This window comes from Sphaeramia orbicularis, chromosome 1 (assembly GCF_902148855.1).
Source record: "Sphaeramia orbicularis chromosome 1, fSphaOr1.1, whole genome shotgun sequence".
In the NCBI taxonomy this organism is placed as follows: domain Eukaryota; kingdom Metazoa; phylum Chordata; class Actinopteri; order Kurtiformes; family Apogonidae; genus Sphaeramia; species Sphaeramia orbicularis.
In genome coordinates this window covers 8392915-8413987 of record NC_043957.1, presented here as the reverse complement: position 1 = coordinate 8413987, position 21073 = coordinate 8392915, and the positions used below count along the sequence as shown (strand labels likewise).

General features: G+C 38.8%; 1 protein-coding gene and 1 long non-coding RNA gene across 7 annotated transcripts in view; one reads left to right on the top strand and one right to left on the bottom strand.

Annotated features, from left to right (window-relative positions):
- LOC115425612 (serine/threonine-protein kinase 10-like) overlaps positions 1–21073 on the bottom strand; it is a 69543-nt gene that overhangs the window by 32913 nt on the left and 15557 nt on the right. For all 6 annotated transcript variants that reach the window (XM_030143618.1, XM_030143705.1, XM_030143292.1 and 3 more), the window contains exons 3-12: positions 20893–20941; positions 20557–20706; positions 13571–13643; positions 13271–13465; positions 11064–11145; positions 9452–9583; positions 7806–8510; positions 7526–7656; positions 7116–7239; positions 2959–3138 (exon numbers count right to left, since the gene is read on the bottom strand). In XM_030143618.1, coding sequence (XP_029999478.1) covers positions 2959–3138; positions 7116–7239; positions 7526–7656; positions 7806–8510; positions 9452–9583; positions 11064–11145; positions 13271–13465; positions 13571–13643; positions 20557–20706; positions 20893–20941 — 1821 coding nt within the window. The remainder of the gene's footprint in view (positions 1–2958; positions 3139–7115; positions 7240–7525; positions 7657–7805; positions 8511–9451; positions 9584–11063; positions 11146–13270; positions 13466–13570; positions 13644–20556; positions 20707–20892; positions 20942–21073) is intronic.
- LOC115426214 (uncharacterized) lies at positions 1671–14495 on the top strand. Its single transcript, XR_003936319.1, has 3 exons — positions 1671–1681; positions 5700–5704; positions 14403–14495. It is a non-coding gene; the product is annotated as an uncharacterized LOC115426214 (long non-coding RNA).

The window sequence follows — 21073 nt, the reverse complement described above, 5'->3', positions numbered from 1 at the left end:
GTTTGAGGCCAGGAGGACCTTTTCCCCACCCTTGCTCCATGTCTTTTCCATGCCAGAGCCGTCGCGAGCGAGACCCCAGGGGTTCGCAAGACAGAGCCGGTCACGCTTCCGCGTACTCCCAGTCCTGCTCTGAAAAATCATTCTCATCCACTATTATTCGATTACACAAAATTAAAACGAAATCGATCTAAGATCAATTAAATCGATTTTTTTACCCAGCCCTAAATATCAGTATATTTAAAATAACTGTTAAAATAAGTGTGGTCTAGTTTATGTCCCTGTTGCCCTTTGGTGTGTGTTCATTTGTACAGAGTAAGTGTGTGTTCTGGAGTCAGTGAGTCTGAAAGACACATGAAGAGACACAAGAGAAAGGCCAGCACACATCACAGCGCATACACACACACACACACACACAGGTATCACTTACATCCTGAATGGGAGCGTTGCACAGGGTGCAGGAGGATAACTGAAAAGACTGAATCATACCATGGGCCACTCCCTGCGGATCACAGTACATTAAGCCCCGACACACAGACCAGGAAACACTGCAACACTGCACACACACAGACTAGGAAACACTGCAACACTGCACACACACAGACCAGGAAACACTGCAACACTGCACACACAGAGATGAGGAAACACTGCAACACTGCACAAAACAAAAGTTTTTTCCCCAATAGTCTACATAAAAATTGTTGTAGTTATGATTTTTTCTCCTGCCATGTGTCAGTGATTAACACTAACTTTGGTTAATATTCATTTTTAGTTCTAAGTCAAATGTTAAATGTGTCAGTGTGTATTTTGTACTCACTTGATAGAAGGGTGTTAGTGTAGGAATTTAACACTGTTTATTATGGGATGGTTTTAGTGGATGGGTTGAACTTTTGAATTCTGACCAAATACAAATTGTGAAAAAATAATATGAGCTTTTCTAACATGAAGTGTATTTAATATATTCACCTGGACACTGGAAGTTTAACCCGTTTGATTTTTTTTTTGTAAACACCTTTTACTAATTCCACACTCAGATTGTGTGCTAAGTTCCAAATCCACTGCACACTGAGCCCCGGTTACCTCCTCTGGCAGGGCTTGGATTATGTCCTCTTTAATACGCTTCATGATAGCATTTTTCAGTAGCTTAGGAGAAAGTGCCACTTCCTGTTTGCCCAGTGCCACTTCCTGTTTGCCCAGTGCCAGGGCAGACGCAAGCAGTGGACAGAAATAAAATGAGCCATTAGCTGTGGATAGATTAGTACTGAGTGAGAAAAGTGATGACAAGTGGCAGCACAGACGGATTTAGCCCATGGTTATGTAAGGACAAACAGACAGACAGATGGACATGTGTCCAAGTATCAAAACAACCCAATAGAAAGAACAGAACCAGTGTCCCTGTACGTCAGTGTCTGTTCTATGTGGATCAGAACCAGTTGAATGTGTTCCATTTCAGGTTCTGTCTCTATGTTCCAGTCCTGGTTCTGTTCTATGTTCCAGTCCTGGTTCTGTCTCTATGTTCCAGTCCTGGTTCTCTTCTATGTTCCAGTCCTGGTTCTGTCTCTATGTTCCAGTCCTGGTTCTCTTCTATGTTCCAGTCCTGGTTCTGTCTCTATGTTCCAGTCCTGGTTCTCTTCTATGTTCCAGTCCTGTTTCTGTCTCTATGTTCCAGTCCTGGTTCTGTTCTGTGTTCCAGTCCTGTTTCCGTTCTGTGTTCCAGTCCTGGTTCTGTTCTATGTTCCAGTCCTGGTTCTGTCTCTATGTTCCAGTCCTGGTTCTGTCTCTATGTTCCAGTCCTGGTTCTCTTCTATGTTCCAGTCCTGTTTCTGTCTCTATGTTCCAGTCCTGGTTCTGTTCTGTGTTCCAGTCCTGTTTCCGTTCTGTGTTCCAGTCCTGGTTCTGTCTATGTTCCAGTCCTGGTTCTGTCTCTGTGTTCCAGTCCTGGTTCTGTCTCTATGTTCCAGTCCTGTGGTTCTGGATGCAGATCAATCTAACTATAGAAGTGGGCAGGACTTTGACTGGAGGAGAACTCAACTCATCCAATCACAGTCCATATCTGACTTCTGTCAGTGACCAATAGGAACTAGACTGATATCTGGAACCACTGACGTGTTCTATACCAGGGCTGTCAAACTCATTTTAGTAAAAGTAAAATTATATTATGATCAGGTTTACATCTACAAAATTTCCTTAAAAAGCTGAACTTGAACTTAAAAATCTCAACTTGAATTGTCTGAAGAAAAACAAATGCAATATTCTGCCTCAGTTTATCAGTTTATCATTTACACATGTGCCTTACGATCGCACAAAACATTCAGTAACAGGCAGAATATTGGTAAAATTGCATTTACTTAAGACATTTCCGTTTGTTCATATTTGTTCAGGTTATTCTTTATAACCTGAATATTTTTTGTAAAAGTATAGTTTGGTAATGTAAACATTTTCATGTAATTTTACTTCTTTACACCAAAAAAACAAAGAGAAAATTTGAGGTTGTCATTATTTATAGGTTATAATGTTAATATTTTACTGGTCTGACAAATTTGAAATCTAATTGGACTGTATGTGTCTGTATGTGGAACCTGAATTAAAATGATTTTGACACCACTGATTGTTAATATCTTCAGTGTAATTTTTGCATTTCACAAATTCATCCGGCGGGTCGGATTGGACCCTGTGGCAGGCCAGATTTGACCCCCGGGCCGCATGTTTGACACCTGTTATCTAAACCATCAACAGATGGACCAATAGAAGGAAAGGAACAGTTAGAATATTTCACAAATTCATCAAAAATCTAAATTTCTCCAAACTATGAACAAACTTTGGGGACATTGTCCCAAAGAAGAAACATAAAACTGGACATGAGTCCGACCCATCAGTTCAGAGCAGACGTTTGAATAAATTTCTAAGGAAGCCGACACAGATGCGGTTTAGGACCCGTGGGCCCAGATACGGTGCTCTCACCTCCTTCTTGCGGTTCTTCAGCATGTTCTGGTACTTGGACAGCTCTTTGTCCTGCTCGGCTTTGATGCGTTTGGCCTCGTCTCGGAGCCTGTTGGTGTGTTCCTGCTCCAGCCTCTCAATGGTCTGCTTCTGCTGCCGCTCCAGGTTCTCCACCTCCTGGTCGTACTGACGCTTCTTACTCTGCAGGATGGACAGACACTATCAGCTCTGTCATTGACCCTTTGAGGATTCCCATTAGAACAGGCCCACATGTATTTATGGTGTTATTAGTTAGTTTAGTTTTATTTTGGAGCTGCTAGAACCATCAGATAACACAGAACCATAAAACATGGTCAAACTAAAAACAGAGTGGGCAGAAGTGTAACTTATAGACTTCACCGCCTTTTTACAAACTAATAACTAAACTAATTCCGCTTCCTTTGCTTTAGCAGTTTTTTTTCTGTATATTTTTACAATGACACGAAACATCCGTACAAACCTTTCACACGCACAATCAGATTTGCATAATCAACCCTTTTTAATTTAAACTATATTATTTATATGCACTTGAAATATTTACTACAAATACAATGATCAATAAATGTGATCATATCTCCTAATCATGATAGTTAATTACAATAATATTCTATGCGTACTTCTATAACTAGATATTCACTTATTCAGATAATGTTCTATATTTTTCTTTTAAATGCACAAATTGAAGAAGACATTTTGAAGTTTTGCTCCAGATTATTCCACAGATGAACCCTCTAACACAGATACACTGGCTTTATATGTTTGTTCTACACTTCATTTTCTTGTCGATTTCAGTTCCCCTTAAATTAGAATTCCTTTGCCTGGGCTCAAACGCCTCCAGTAGACTGTAGGGGAGCATATGTTCATGGGTTTATACATTATGATAAGAGAGAGTTTTTACAATAGAACTGTCATAAACTGTCTTTTTTGCCAATTCTTTTGCAACTTTTTTTTCAGGAAGAGCTTACCTTTCAATATCTGTCCATTAACTATTACTAAATGTAAAAAAAAAAAACCAAAACAAAAAAAAAAAATGCTTAAAACAGTCTTTATTTTTTTTGAATCACCTTTGCTTAAAAAAACAACTTTAAATTTGATCATGAAACTTAATGAAATTATAGAAATAAACTTTCAACTCTTGTCCATGTGTTGATTCATTGTAGTTGTTCTAGATCATTGTGTGTCCATGTTCGTCTTGTTCTTTTTGGTTCTTTGGTGTCATTTGGATCCAGTTGATAGTCTGTGTTCACTTTGGGTCTGTGTTCACTTTGCCCCTCTTTGCACTGACAAAAACATCCATCATCTGAGTCACATACACACACTGCATGTGTGTCCTGGCTAGGACTGTGCATATAGATTTACATTGCATACATTTATAGAATATTTACAGATCAAATACAGCTATCATTGAACTATACAAACTGAAAAAAAAAACTGAAGAAAAAAGGGAAAAAAAACAGCGAAACTGGACAAAAACAAGTCAAAACTCATTAGTAAAACACTCCAAAACAGCGCAATCACTATTAGATTTAATTATTTACAAGAATTTACGGCTAAAACACTACGAAAATTAATAACTACAAAAGCACTAGGAGAACACAGACCTTCACCAAGGTAGATCAGCCACCCCCCGCCGATCACCACTAAAATATCATTTGTTCCTTGTGCCAGTACCAACATTTCCTGAAAATTTCATCCAAATCCGTCCATAACTTTTTAAGTTCTCTGGCTAACAGACAAACCCCAATGAAAACAGAACCTCCGCCGTTCCTTGGCAGAGGTAAAAATCTTCCATCTCCCTCTTACTGACTGCACTCTGCTGCTCTATACTCCACCCACTTTCGCCCCGCTCCCTCAGCCAATGCAGACCTCCCAAATATACATATAAATATACATACTTTTACATAATATTTACAGCTAAAATACAATTATCAATGAACTTTACAAACTGCAACAATACAGATAAAATCAGTGAACAAAAGGCGGAAAAAAAAACACAGTTAAACTCAACAAAAACACGGCAAAACACACTAGTAGAACACTCCAAAACAGCACTATCACTATTATATACAATTATATACAGGAATTCACTGCTAAAACCTCACTAAAACGCTGTTGAAAGTTAGAAACAAATCTTCCATCTCTCTCACTGACTGCACTCTGCTGCTCTATGCTTCGCCCACCTCCACCCCTCCCCTCGGCCAATGCAGACCTCATCCCAAACGGTTCAGGAGTTACGATAATCTGAATGCCAAAAAAAAAAGGCTAAGTGTGTCACCAGAGACACAATGGTCTTCAAAGGGTCAAACCTGGACATGTGGGACAACTTCATGTGCATTTAGTGTTTGACATGTTGCAGGCATTAGAAAGATCTGCTGGATTCCAAGATCATCTTCTTAAATTCTTCTATCACAGACGTATACAGTGTTTTAGAAGGAGGATGTGTGTATCTGTATCATAAAACTCTGACATTTTTTTTTTTTTCTGGTCCCTGTATTTGCAAAAGATGATCCCATAATCAAAACCAAGGCTTAATGTTTCCAAACACAAAAAACAGCTCTAGTCTTTCTTTTCACCAATAACCTGCATCTGAGGCTAATACACGCAAAGTTCAGATTTCACCATCTGTGGAAAAAGGAACACGTGCAGATGAGTCACCGTTTACCATTTTAAATCCATGTGGATGAGTTTACATCTGCCTTTCACAGAAGTTTTTATTAGAGCAGGTTCAGTCCACAGTGAAGACAGACCTTCTAATGACAGGGCTCTTTGTACATTGAGATTCTGCTGAGTAAAAAGTGCTTTATAAATGCAATTTATTATTATTAAGTGTTGGACTAGGACATGCATGAGTCTTGTCAAATGCACTATGGTTATTAGGCCTGTAACGGTACTCAAAATTTTCAGTTCGGTATGTTTTCGGTTTTCAAAGCCACGGTTGATTTTTTGGGGGGGTTTTTTCGGTTCAGTACGGGAAGAAAGAAAACCCCTCAAAATGTCTTTAATGCATTTATGAATTTTCGAACATTTTTCCCCCAATTTTTGGAGACAATCAAATATAGAAAAACAGGAATAATATAATTCTGCTGCTATAAATCAATTAGAAAATAAAATAAATAAAATATTACTAAATGTATTTTAAACATTAGTATTGCACTTTACCCTAACAGGTAGTTTTGAACAAACAACACAAATCTAATCACAGTTGTCAGTTCACATTCTGCAAAAAAATAGCAACAAAAAAATTCCACATGAAGTGCAACATTAACAAGAGGGTAAACTGGTATTCTGTTTTAACAAACTGAAGAGCAACACTGACAACAAACTCAACCAAATTATTTATTTTAGGACAGATGAACTGTTTAGGACACTTTGTATATTTGTGTGTATGTGCAGGGTGCGTTTTGTCAAAATCATGGGGGGGGGGCAGTTATATACCGGTCCATTACTAACGCTGGTGTGAAACAAAAGTGAAACTTTATATACTTTCAATGACAAACTCCAAGGTTCTATTCCTCTATCATACAGTGTGCATGAGAGAGAGAGAGAAAGAGCAGGTGTAAGTGTTTTAGAACTACCGTAGTTTATAGGCAGCAAACAATGTTCGTCTTATCACCATCTCTTTCACCAGGACCTGATGTGATCCCACACAGGACTGTAATAATGGTGGAGGGTCTTCAGTCTGTTCCTTCCAGGTTCACATATTTGTTGTTTTTTTAAACCTTACATCAGCTGCTATTTCATATTTTGGGTCAATGTGTGCGCCTTCAATATGTCCGTGTGGAACTTGTGCAGATTTAAAGTTCCACATCGAACAATGTCTTTAGTTACTTTTTCTTTTTCTCACCATGCTGTGCCGTTTAGGTACAGCTGTGTACCGAAACGAAGAGGTGCGTACCAAAATGGTTCGGTTTGATATGTGTACCGTTACAGGCCTAATGGTTATATTAGTCCTATTATTATTATTATTATTAGGTGTTGTACTAGGACATGCAAGAGTCTTGTCAAATGCACTATGGTTATATTAGTCATGTTGTTATTATTACAGGACAGTGGGTATACAGAGACATAAATGGTGTTTTTGTCCCTGAATGTGGATGTTTGGATGCAGGGGTGCTGATGCTAATGCTGCTCACACTCACCGTCGTCTCCTGCTCGAAGCGCCGGTAGATCTGCTCCTTCTGTTGATGCAGTTTGTTGCTCAGCTGCTGCTGCGCCCTCTGCTCCTCCTTCTGCAGGAGACGCAACTCCCTCAGCTCCTGTCGCCTGATGAAGACGTGGACAAGGGTGGAGAAGCGCAGGAATTAGGAATAAGGAATTAAACATGAGCTTAAATTACATCTTTTGGAACAGGAAACGGGTCACAGCGGGCAGCAGGAGTCGCCCCCTCCACTGAGCACTGCACAGTTTGGAGATTTGAATCTAAACTCCAACAGTGTGTTCAGTCAAATAAGTCCTAAGGTGTAAGCGCACACAGCAAAGGTGTACAGCAGTCAGGACATATTTGCATTGAACTGAAGACTGGGGGATGCAAATGAAGGCAGGGGAATACCTCAGGAATCTCATCTCCTCATTCTTGGTGTCGTTGTCAGTGATGATCTTTGACGTCGTCACACTAACTTCAACTCCGTCCACTATGAACTTGCGGGTCTTTTTCAGTGTCTTCTTCTGACGTTTAGTGTCCTAAGACGACAGAACAGAGGGACATTTTCGTGATCGATCTGTTTCAAGTCAATTCAACTTCAGGGATGAAAGTTTGAGTGTTTGGTCACATCAGTGTATACATATGAGTAGGTTCTAAGGCGTTGGAGTGTGTTTACTGTGTATGTTACCTGTATGGAAACAGACCCGGGCTCTTTAGTTTTGGACAGAAAACTGGAGATGGACAGGTTGAGGTCTACGCTGCTGTTTTCTCTGTCTTTGTCGTCTTTGACCTTGTCTGGAGCTGCTTTTTCATCTTCCTTCTCCTTTTCTGTGGCCTTTTCTCCGTTCTCTGCTGTAACTTGATTCTGACCTGGTAGTGTCAGTGTCACCTTCATATTTCTGTACCGATCCTCTTCCTCCTCCTCCTCCTCCTCCTCCTCCTCTTGTGCAGGGGGATTGGACTCCTCCACAGTCTCCATCTTTTCCTCAGTGGTCTCTGTGGTCTCTGCGGTGGCCGCTGGCTTCGACTCCACCTCAGTTGTGTCCACTTCCTTTTCGTTTTCCGCTGATACCTCCAGCTGCTCCATTTCCTTGGTGGGTGTCTCTGGTGAGGACACGTCTGCGTCTGCGTCTGGACACTTTTCCTCTGTCACTTTCTCTTCTACGTCTGCAGTCTCCTCTTTATGCTCTTCGGGGGAATCGGGCTCCTCTACAAAGCTGGTGCTCACCACATGGTTGGCCACAGGGGGGTCAGTGGGCGTGGCTGTGGGTGCAGGTATGGGGATAAGAGGCTCAGCCTTTTCAGGGACAGATTCCAAGTTGGAGGGAGACAAGGGGATCTTCTCATCCTCTGAACTAGCAACACTGACATCGGATGGAGCGCGTTTGTGGCCCTGTGGAAAAAAAAACCAACCCATAAATAAAACAAGTGAAAAAGTAGGCGGCGTTTACTAATACCCCTGCCTGGTTTGCTCTACCCAGGGATTAATTTTGAATTGTAACTTTCTATCTTTTCAAAAACTTTTCAAAACTTTGTACAAAAAAATTCCAAAATATACATATGAATATACATACATTTACATAATATTTACAGCTAAAAGACAATTATCAATGAAATATAGTAAAAAAATAAACTTGGTGAAAAAGGCACATGTAAAGAGCATGTGCATTGAATTGGGAAAAAAATCAGGTGAATAGTGTCTGAGAAATGGTTTGGACAAATTGTCTAAGTTGAAATTAAAAAAAAAAAAAATCCCAAAATTTAAATTCAGCCATTCTCCTAGTGATTAAGAACATGTGTGGGAAATTTTAAAATAATTGGGGGGAATAGTCGGTTGGACAAATTGTCCAAGTTGAAATTAAAAAAAATAATAAAAATGCCAAATATACACATAAATATACATAGTTTTACATAATATTTACAGCTAAAACAATTTTCATTGAACTTTACAAACTGCAACAATACAGATAAAAACAGTGAAAAGGCGAAAAAAAAAACAAAGCAAGACTCAACAAAAACACGACAAAACACACTAGTAGAACACTCCAAAACAGCACCATCACTATTATATACAATTATTTACAAGTATTCACCGCTAAAACCTTGATAAAACACTGTTCAAAGTTATTAAAAAAATCTTCTATCTCTCTCTCACTGACTGCACTCTGCTGCTCTAAGCTCCGCCCACTTCTACCCCTCCCCTTCAGCCAATGCAGACCTCTACCCTAATGTTTTCTAGACTGTGGCCAGAGACACAGTCGTCTAAAAAAAGGTGAAAAAACTTTAAATGAAACCATCACTTAAACATGATGGCCATAGTGGATGTTTCCTGACCAGATGAGTGTCGCTCTCTTCCTCCTCCTCTTCTTCCTTGTGCTCTTCGATCTCCTCCGTTACTTCAGCCTTGGCCTCAGCGATCAGCTCCCGTAAAGGCCGGTTGTCCATCACACTGGACACGAATGGATGCTGCAAACACACTGAATGTCAGCACTTATCACTGTTTATTGTTTCTAACACATCAGCAAAGTTTTAATAATCTCATCATTTTCTACAGTAGAATTTTATGAATATTTTTGCACACTTATTCATGTACATTTATTTTAATAATCAAATTGATAATTTAATATTATTGAACTTAACTTTAAATATCTGTCCATTAATTATCATTATTATTTAAGTAATAAAGGCTTAAAACTGTGTTTTAGCAAAAAAAAAAAAAAATAACAGACCAGAATTTGTTTTTTATCATATTTCTTAAGAAAAACAACTGTAAATGTTCATCATGAAGTTTTATGAGATTAAATAAACTTTCAACTATTTTCTGGGTGCTCAAATATTTTAGTTTGAGCACAGGTTTATGTAAATTGGCTTCAGTCTGGTTTAGATCAGCTCTAAATGTAAAGTGTCATGAGGTAAAAGTTTATGACGCTCAAACATTCAGATAAAAACAGTGGAAAAGAGATGAAAAAACAACAAAACGCTACAAATAGACAAACACCCCAAAACAGCACTATCACTAATATACACAATTATTCACCAGGATTCACCACTAAAACCTCGCTAAAAGTAATAAAAATCTTCCATCTCTCTCTCACCGACTGCACTCTGCTGCTCTCTGCTCCGCCCACTTCCACCCCTCCCCCTCAGCCAATGCAGACCTCTACCCTAATGTGTTCTAGACCAATAGAAAGAACCCAATCGGTGACAATAATGAGAATAATAGTGAGAACGGTTCAGGAGTTTCGGTCATTTAAATGAAGTAAAAATCTAAACGTGTCGTCGGAGACACGATCGCCTTAAAAGGGTTCACACCGTAAACTTCATCCAAAAACACATCCACAGTGTAAAGCCAGGCAAACCCAAAATGCCTCCATCCAGGTTCTCTGTCAGTCTCACCTTCTTTGGTTTAGAAATGTGCTGCAGATATTCTATGGCTGGCCTGAGAATATGCATCTTCTTGGACATCAGAACCTTCATGGGAGGCAGAGCCCTGGGTTCGATTTTCAAGCCCATCCAGCCTTCGTCCTGAACCAAACTACGTCTTCAGCTGCAGATCTGGGCTGTGTGAGCGACGGGCTCGGACTTGGCCGAGCGCCTCATGGAAAAAGAAAAGCCTGCTCTGCTGGCGTCAGCTCAGGAACAAGGGGAGGAGCCTCAGGTGCTGCCAGAACGGACCCGGCGCAGGGTTAAGGTTAGGCTCAACACATGTCGTCTACGCTCTGAACGGAGGTGCAGCTGGTACGTGGATATAGGAGGATTAGACCTGATTTAACCCTTTCATGCATGAATTATGAGAACCGTAGTAACCGTAGTACTGATTTTTTTTCCCGATTGTTTTTATTCCTCTTTACGCATGAACTCAACTATTGAAATCTTTGAAACTCTACTTTTCACAGTGTTGTAAAAATGTTCACTCAGAAGTAAAGCAGAGTCTTTTCAAATGTACCTGTAGTAGCTGCGGTGCAGTCCATCTGTTGTCCACATTCTTATCCAGACATCTCTTCAGGAAATCACTGAATTCTGGAGACCTGGATGTTTAAAGGTGGAAAAATCATGATTTGTCCTGTCTTTAAACCAGAGATGTCCAACATACAGCCCGTGGGCCAAAGCCGGCCACCAAAGAGTCCCATCCCACCCACATTTAGACCAATATGATCTAAAGTAAAATAATAACACAACCTATAAATAATGACTCCAATTTTTTTCTTTGTTTAATGTGAAGAAAAAAAAAATTATTCCTATAAATGACAACTCCAAATTTTTCTTTTAGTGCAAAAAATATTAAATTATGAAAATATTTACAAACTAAATGTGAACAACCTGAAATGGCTAAAGAAAATTGAGTATCATTTCACCAATATTCTGCCTGTTACTAAATGGGTGCTTCTCTGAAACTGGGTTTATTTTAGTATCTGTCACTATTCCATCTTTTTAGACCCAATAATAAAAGGTAAATGTTGACATGTTTACCCCCAGGATGGACCTAATGATGACCTCAGATAAATGCCAAAAAAATACCCTCTTGCTCTGATCCATCCCATAATTAAAGAATTTATAATCAAATATTGGGTCCAAAAATAGGACCCAAATATGGACATTAAATCTCCCTACGTGTCAGTGCATTAGACGTGTAAACGTGTGTAAATGCTCTTCTATAGACTCTAAATAAAGACACTGTGTTCAATGTGTGGATCCTAGTGGTTTTTCTAATCCACACATGTGGGTTTGGCATCAATCTGAGTCTCATTCCAGGTTTGGTGTGGAACCCATCATGTCCACTGGTGTTAAATACAGAACCTGAACATTTAAACACATATAAATCACAAATGATTTTTCAACAGCGGTCATTTTTGTCCAAAACTCTGCCTTGAATATTTACTATGATTCCCAAAATGCATCTGTGAGAGAATAAAGAGATATTTTAAAAAAATAGTGTGTAATTTTTGTGTCCTTTTGACTGTTACATGTGGATTTATGTATAAAAATAATGTAAAATATAAAAATGTGTTTTATCTGAAAAATAGTTTCACTTTTATCTCAGTATTTATTTTTTAAATAGACCCAAAGTGCTTCCAAACCTGCTTCATAACATTCGTCTACATCTGGTTTGAATGTTTAACCCTCTGTCCTGTTTTTAGGACCAGTTTCAGAGAAACACCCAAATGTTTTTTATACCTTTGTAGATTTGATCTGTAATGCATATGCAAAAATAAGTTGATGCATAATATTGTTGAAATTGCTCTTATTTTTCTTAGGAAATTGAAGTTTTTTCAGGTTATTCACATCTTTTTTAGATAATTTGTAAATATTTTCATAATTTAATGTTTTTGGGGGTTTTTTTTTGCACTAAAACAGCAGCGTTTGGAGTCATCATTTATAGGTTATTATGCTATTATTTTACTGGTCTGTTCCACTTGACATTGAATGTAAACTGCCTTCAAACTAAAAAACATCCATTTTTGAGTTACAGGCCAAGTGTGACAGAACTAGGGTTGTGTATCGGCAAAAATCTGTCAACACGATACAAATCACAATACTAGGATCACAATACGATATATCACCATATATCATGATACTGTCAAAAAGGCAATTTTTTGTTTTTTTGCTTTTTAAATGATTATTTCCTGGAAGAATTGAATTCCACCAGAAATCTGCACAAATACTAAACACATTTTTATTTGATCCCAACAGGATCTAATGTTATATCACAAAATGTTCCTGTGTTCAAACTGAACTTCTGTTTTACAGACATTACAGTTTCAGATCCTGTTCAAATGTTCAGATTCTATTAGTTCACAACTAACATCAGAACAGTATGTTAGTTCAATCCCAACAAAGAAACTACCATCTGCCTCTAAGAACAGTAAAAAGTGCTTTTAGAATGCTTCAAATAACCATTATTTAATAAAACAGTCTTAAATAATAGTAAATAAGATACAAAACATCTGCATTTGAATAAATACCTAAAAATATTGATACAGTACTTTTTAATATCGATGCAGTATTGTGAAATGAAATACTGCGATCTATTGCAGAACCGATATTTTCTAACACCCCTAGACAGAGCCTTTTTTTTGTTTGCGGTACTCATTGGAAGCATTTATTCTTCCACGTGGTGGAATTCTGGAGCTCCTCTAATGACTGTGCACTCACCAGCGCGACGGCTGCATCAGGGTGGGAGGATCGGACTTGGCTATTTTCAGTAAGACTCTCATGGGGTTCATCTCATGATTGGGCGGTTCAATCTGCGCCAGTTCGATCAAGGTGACCCCCAGGGACCAGATATCGGCTTTGTAGTCGTACGGCCGATCCTTGGATGTCTCGCACATCACCACCTCTGGAGCCATCCTGCAGGAGATGACGTTAGAATGAAAGGAGAAGCTCTGCCGAGTGGAAATATGTGCATCTGTCGAACTGAAAAAGACCACATTCATGTGTGTTTGGTCTGCTCACCAGTAAGGCGTTCCAATGAAAGAGTCTCTTCTCTGCAGTGTTTTGGTGTTTTTGGCAGACACGCCGAAGTCAGCTGGAAGACATGTGATTCAAGACAAATCGTTAATTAGCTAAAGGCCGTCATTTCCTTTCCTACTGGAGCCGCACACACAAGATGGGTCCAAAAAGAAAAGAAAAACAGTTCCAGTGTCCCTGTACATCAGCATCATGTCCTATCTGAGTTAGTCCCAGTTGAATGTGTGAGGTCATCAGGTTCTGTCTGTAAGAGTATGTTCACACTGAAGGGAAATGTGGCACAAATCTGATTTTTTACACATATGTGAGCTGGATCTGATCTGTAAAAGACAGTCTGAACAGCACTAATCTGACCCAGACCACTTTCATATGTGGTCCTAAATCTGACCCAGACCACCGTCATATGCGGTCCTAAATCTGTCCCGGACCACTTTCATATGTGGTCTTAAATCTGATCCAGATCTGATATTTTCCAATGTGACTTCAGTCTGAACGTCCAGGTCGCATTTATCCAACCTTTACATCATTGAAATGTGACAAACATCACAGTTCTGCGTCCCAGGAGTGTTAAATCCGTAAACACAGTGTATGTCTGCATGGTCTCATATTCCATCAGGACCTCTTTAGTGCATGTGGGTCACTTCAGGACCTCTTTAGTGCATGTGGGTCACTTCAGGGTCACATTAAGTTCAGACTCAAAACTGATAGAAGTCGTATTTAATGTGTAACATGAACCAACACTTAAAAAAAATTGGGTTTCACCAAAAAATCCTAATTGTGCCTTAAGACCTGCTGTCTGAACGTAGCCTACATTAAGAGTCCTGTGGTTTGGATGCAGATCAATCCAACTATAGAAGTAGGTGGGACTTTGACTGGAGGAGAACTTAATTCATCCAATCACAGTCCATAGGCCCTTTTCCTCCGCTGAAACTTTTGCAGGAACTTTGTGCATTACTCTGAACTTTCAAAGTTCCTGGTGCGTTCCCACCAAAAATTACCTGGGTAAATGACTTTCCCCCGGCCCCGAATTTACCCCGAAGAAGTTCCTGGTAGGGAGGTAGTACTTTCCAGATTACCAGGAACTTTAAGGGGCGGAGCTGTGTGCTGCAGAACACTGAGTGGTGGACTACACTGGCAGTGTTTCCGCATTCTGTTAACCCACGCAAATTAATTAATTCATTTAATTTCCGCAAGCTTTGTATTATGATAATTCGGAAAATGGACCAAAAGAGAAGCCACAACAAGTGGACGGACAACGAGGAAATTCAGACGGACTTTGAATCGCCGACACAAAACAAGCGAGGTTCAAGTAAAAGCTGTCGAAGCCAAATATAAGACACAAGCCTAAAGAAATACGAGAAAAGAAGAAGAAATTTAAGGATGCAGGATTAAAAGAAACTAAAGGACCACAACGGTCACAGTGGATCCGACTGTCGAACAAACCAATGGTATGTATATGACAGCAATATTCACTGCTCAGTTGGTTCCATGCTGTAACAGTATCAGCAGAACATCAGCTGTTTAGTCAAAAGTGAAGTCCAGTTAGCCTAATACTAACTGGTCAATAGTCTGACACTAAACCTAAATCACAGAACTGGATGTATTCGTGTTGTCGCCATGAGCTGAACACTGATTTATTCTGTATGTTTGTGATTTCCACCTGAAATGGACCGGACGGACTCGCCTCTTTTTCTGAACCTGTGGCTCGTTTGTGTCCTGGTCCATCATCTACTCTCCTTTATAACGGCCCAGGTCAGACATGTCACATGTCACATCATACTGGTAGGAATCTGTCATCATGTGTTCTGTTATTCATTTTAGCATTTTTATTACTTTTCATGTAAGAAAGAGGAAAAAGGACCAGGACCATGGAGTTCCAGACTGGGTGTCCAGGACCAGCTGGTCCAGATCCTGGTCCAGAAGCCTGAACCTTTCACACATGTTTATCTCCCTTTTAATCTCAAGGCACCTTGTTTTGGCTTTTTTTTTTTTTGCAACTGTTGTTTCAATTTTTAATAAAGAATAAACTAACCTAATACTGTCTGTTCATTTACAAGGCATCAAAATATGAATAGAGTATAAGTACTTTTATAAGTAATATGCAGTTGAATTAAATGTAGTCATTTGAGTAAATGTGTCTGACTTTAGGGTTGAACCTGGACTATATCTGTGAAACAATAGAAATGAAAAAGAACCATCCATCACACTTAAAGTTAGATGTGATTGAGTTTAAGGAATAAGAAGTTGAAAATACATGTTCTACCATTTTTTAAATACAAATTAAGGATATGTAACGATGGTTAACTTCATTTAAAATGTATTCCAGATGGATTAAGTGATTCAACAACCAGTAAAACATTAAACCCAACCCATCCACTTAAGTACTGTGTCATTTTATTGTGCTAGAGGTTGTGAATGTACATGAACTGGACTACAGGTTCTGTGACTGCTCCTCATACATCATCAACCTGATTTGAATAAATTACCCCGAACTTTGGGGTGTGGTGGAAACGCAATTACCAGGAACTTTTTTACCCCAAATAAGTTCCTGGTAATCAAGTTCCTGGGCTTTTGGTGGAAAAGGGTCTCATATCTGACTTTTATCAGTGACCAATAGGAACTAGACCAGGGGTCGGCAACCCTGGTCCTACAGAGCCACTATCCTGCATGTTTTAGATGTTTCCTTCTTCCAACACACCTGATGGTCATTACCGGGCTTCTGCAGAGCGTGATGATAGGCTTATCGTTTGAATCAGGTGTGTTGGAAGAGGGATACATCTAAAACATGCAGGATAGTGGCTCTGTAGGACCAGGGTTGCCGACCCCTGAACTAGACTGATATCTGGAACCATTGACATGTTCTAAACCATCATTAGATGGACCAGTAGAAGGAAAGGAACATTTAGAATATTGTTTAAAAAATCATTCAAAAATCTAAATTTCTGAAAACTGAACAAACTTTGTAGACATGGTCCCAAGGAAGGTACATATAATTTGCAAATACAAAGTTAAATAAGTACGACATACAATTGATAAAAATAATGGCACTTGTAGCGTTTATCTGATGACATTAAGCCTTGGATGAATAATGAGCCTTAATCCAGCACACACACACACACCCCTCTGTGTGTGGTGTGTGTTACGTCACTGGACAAAATGCTTGTGTGTTATTCTTTTGCCCATGTTGCATCCAGGCAGCGGTGACTCATACCCCTGGAAGTACACCACATCACTGCATCTGCCTCCGTTACACACTCCAGTACACACTCCAGTACACACTCCTGTACACACTCTGTTACACACTCCAGACAACTCTTTATATAAAAAGGCTGCTCCAGGGTTTTGTTAACATTCTTAGATTTAGATGCAACACTTGAAACACAAACTCTGCAGTGCTTTCTATAAATATGTCACACCATTCTTTACGTGAATTGAGTGTGTGTGTGTGTGTGTGTGTGTGTATGTAGTATAACATGTGGTGGATGATGTGAATGTGTAGTCCTCCTGTATTTAAACCCCAGCTGCTTCTCTTATCTTTATGAAACCACAGGACAATCTGAGAACTGTGTGTGAATGACGACGACCATGAAGTCAACCCAACAATGGACTGGTACAAATGGATGACATCACTGTTACATCATAGATCACACCAGGAAAATACAACTAACTACGGCCAACGACACACCACCTTGGCCTCAGCTGGTGCATCAACTCATTTATGACTAAAAAAAAAACACAACCTCAACTGAAACAGGAAAAATTTACTTCGATATAAGAATATTCACACCATTTCTCAGATTTCTCTTTTTGTTTGTTATATTTCATCATCTTGAGCCATAAACAAAAGTACCAAATACTCAATAGCTGTCTTTTTTTTTTTTTATCTGCACTGTAAAAATCTAAATCTGACCAAGTGTATTTTTCTCATTTCTAGTCAAAATATCTCATCACACTTAAAATCAGACAGAATAACTTACAGAGGAACTTTTCAGTGAGATATAAGAACTGATTTATAGACAATAGATCTGGAAAATCTGATTTAGAGAAATCTGACCAAGATCATTTTCATTTGTCCCATTGGCAGATTTTTTTTTTTTTTTTTTTTTCAAGATTTTTTTTGCTTTATTCAAGCTAAAAAAAAATCTGCCAATGGAACAAGTGAAAATTATCTTGATAAGATTTCTTGCAATCAGATTTTCCAGATCTATTGTCTATAAATCAGTTCTTATATCTCAGTGTAAAGTTCATCTTTAAGTAATTCTGTCTTATTTTAAGTGTGACGAGATATTTGGACTAGAAATGAGACAAATACACTTGGTAACTGATTTTTTTTCCAGTGTGTGCCATGTTTTTAATGTAAACAAATCATATTTTTTGATGCAAAAAAAACAACACAAAAAAAACCCCTGTCATCTGTCAGTGATTAACACCAACATTGGTTCATATTATTATTATTATTATTGGTTCTAGGTCAAATGTTAAATGTGTCAGTGTGTATTTTGTACTCACTTGGCAGAAGGGTGTTAGTGTAGGAATTTAACACTGTTTATTATGGGATGGTTTTAGTAAATGGATTGGAATGTTTAAAAAAATATCATTTGAATTCTGTCCTAAAGCAAATTGTGAAAAATATGACCTTTTATAGCAACGTGTGCATAATATGTTCACCTGGATAATGGAAGGTAAATTTTCAACAGCATCAAATTTTTTGCAGGGTTGGTGTTGATGTGGGAGGAGAATATAATCTGAATATTGGCCTTTTCATTTTAATGTGGGCCTTTACAAAGCACTGACAGGCTAATGGTGTCAATAATTATTATTCATGACATTAGCCTGGCTGTGTTTTTCTTATTTTTACTTATTTATTTACCCAAACCTTTTTTAGCTGCTTTTATTTATATTTTTATTGTAAGTTTTAAATATGATGTACAGACTGGATGGCACTTTTAATTACGTTGTACGTGTTACAATGACAGGGTTCCTACAGGTTTCTACAAGTTAATTTAAGACCTTTTTAAGACTACTTAAAACATAATTTAATGCCCCTTTCACAGCCGTTCCCTTCCACTCATATCAACCAGATTGAGAATGATCTTTTCTCCAACCAAGGTCAAGGTCAGATTTGTTTGTAAAGCACATTTACAACCAACCATGCCCAAAGTGCTTTACAGCCATTCTAAAAGTACCAATGCAGAAGTTAAGAACAACACTTAAACAGTAAAAGCAAATACAACAGACAAATAAAAACAGATGGAATGTCCTGCTCAGCTTGTGTTAGAACTCACTGCAAACAAATAAGTTTTTAAGGTTTAAAATATTAATAGCCAGGGTTTTTCTGATGTGCAAAGGCAGACTGTTCCAGAAGAAGCTCGGCCTCCTCTGGTTTTTAACCGTTATCTTGGACCCTCTAAGGTCAGCTGGTTCGTGGACCTCATTGTTCTGGCAGGAACATGGACTGACACAGGCTCAGAAAGATCAGACAGAGCCAGCGCATTAAGACATTTAAAAACCAAAAGTAACATTTAAAAATGAATCCTGTAGTTGACAGGAAGCCAGTACATGGAGGTCAGAACAGGAGTTAAATGTTCGTATCTCCTGGTGCCTGTGAGCAGAGTTTTGGACTAACAGGTGGTGGACAGAGGCCTGGTCCAACAGGACAAAGATCTGCAGTAGTCCAACCAGCACGATGACGCCTTCAAAGTCAGTTCATGGCAGGTATGACTTAACCTTCCAGAGAAGGAACTGATAAAAACAGATTTAACTACCAAACTCATGTGTCAGACATCATTGCATTTCCTCATGTTTTCATTTGTGAGTCGTCCCTTAAAGTTCCCAAAATCAGCTTTCTTGGGCAACTAACGGCTGCACATGTTTCAGCCTGAATGTTATGTGATCATTTCTCACTGGCGGCTGCTAAGTTAACGATAACTGGTTTGTAATTTCAATCTAAATTGTCGGGTTGGAATGGGTGGAACTGAGTCGACTAACGTTACCTTCTTTACAGTTTGAACTTTTAACAGACACATTTAAACACAACATAGTCAACAAGTTTACGGAAACAGAACTGAACACCTACCAGATCAAATTTAATACCCAGCTATGGGTTTCACAGCTTTATACAAAAAAAAAAAAAAAAAAAAAAAAAAGAAAAACTGTCCACTGCAAAGGACATTCCATAAAAACAATTTTAAATTCCAAAAAAAAAATCTGTGTCTAAGATTTTTTAACAGACAGATCCTTCCAGACCCAATAACAGTAATGTTGGGTGTGGAACCAACAGGAGTGGACCTCAGCTCTAAACAGAGTGTTGTTTTGAAGTTTGTGACACTGCTGGCCTTTTTCTGTTTAACTGCAAGAACGGAAATCCTCCAACTCATCAGTTTCTTTTGAAAGACGTTATGCAACACTTACATTTGGAGAAAAACACATTTTCACTAAAAGATAACGTAAAGTTATTTTATTCAGTTTGGCAGCCCTTTAGAGATTACTTTAATATTAAGTAAGTAGACTGTGTGTGTGTGTGTGTGTGTGTGTGTGTGTGTGTGTGTGTGTGTGTGTGTGTGTGTGTACATGTGAGAGCAGGTATAGTGTTCTTGTTCTGACATATATATTGGATACTTTATATGGCTTTTTTATATTGCTATTGTTCTAATTTCAATAGAGTTAAAAAAAAAAAAAAAAAAAAACTTCTATATACGCCCCCCCCAAAAATAAATAAATCTGAAACAATTGTTGCATCATGATGTTTCCATAGGCGATTATTTAATTTAAAAAAAAAAAAAAAAAAAAAAGCCTAACAAGCCAAAACATGTACTTTCCTGTATTAAGTTGAAGTGTTAAATGCAGATTTGTAAATTCAAGACTTTTTAAGACTTTTTCAGACCCCACTGGAACCCTGCTACTGTCTTCTATTGTATTTTGGAACCCTCCTCCTCAGTGTTGGTGCGTTGCTTCTGTTCACTGGCCCTTACCCAGTTTGACATCGCCGTCCAGGGTTAAGAGGATGTTTCCAGCCTTCAGGTCTCTGTGGATGATCTTGCCGTCGTGGAGGTAAACGAGGGCCTGCAGAGTCTGCTTACATACCACCCGGATCTGTGGCTCTGTCAGGGGTCTCTCCAGTTCTACATGGGGGGGGGGCAGACAAACACAGGTTTTAGAGCTCCAGACCCACTTGTAACATTTTCAAGACTGATGAACAGGGGTTGAACTACATTCAGTCCAATATGAACATCAGCTTTTTCAATGATGGACGGTGCTGGATATTTTTGACATTTAAATCAGCCTGTGAACTGAAAACACAGACTCACCCAACATGACGGCGTCCACTGCCCCTCCTGCACAGAACTCTATGAGAATCTGAACACAAAAGGGAAAAGACATGGTTAATATGCTGGGGACAAACAGCAGCAGGTAGTTCTTGTTATTGTAAAACTGCACTATAGTTGAGAAGTCCGTCCTAAATAGGGCTGTGTATCAGCAAGAATCTGG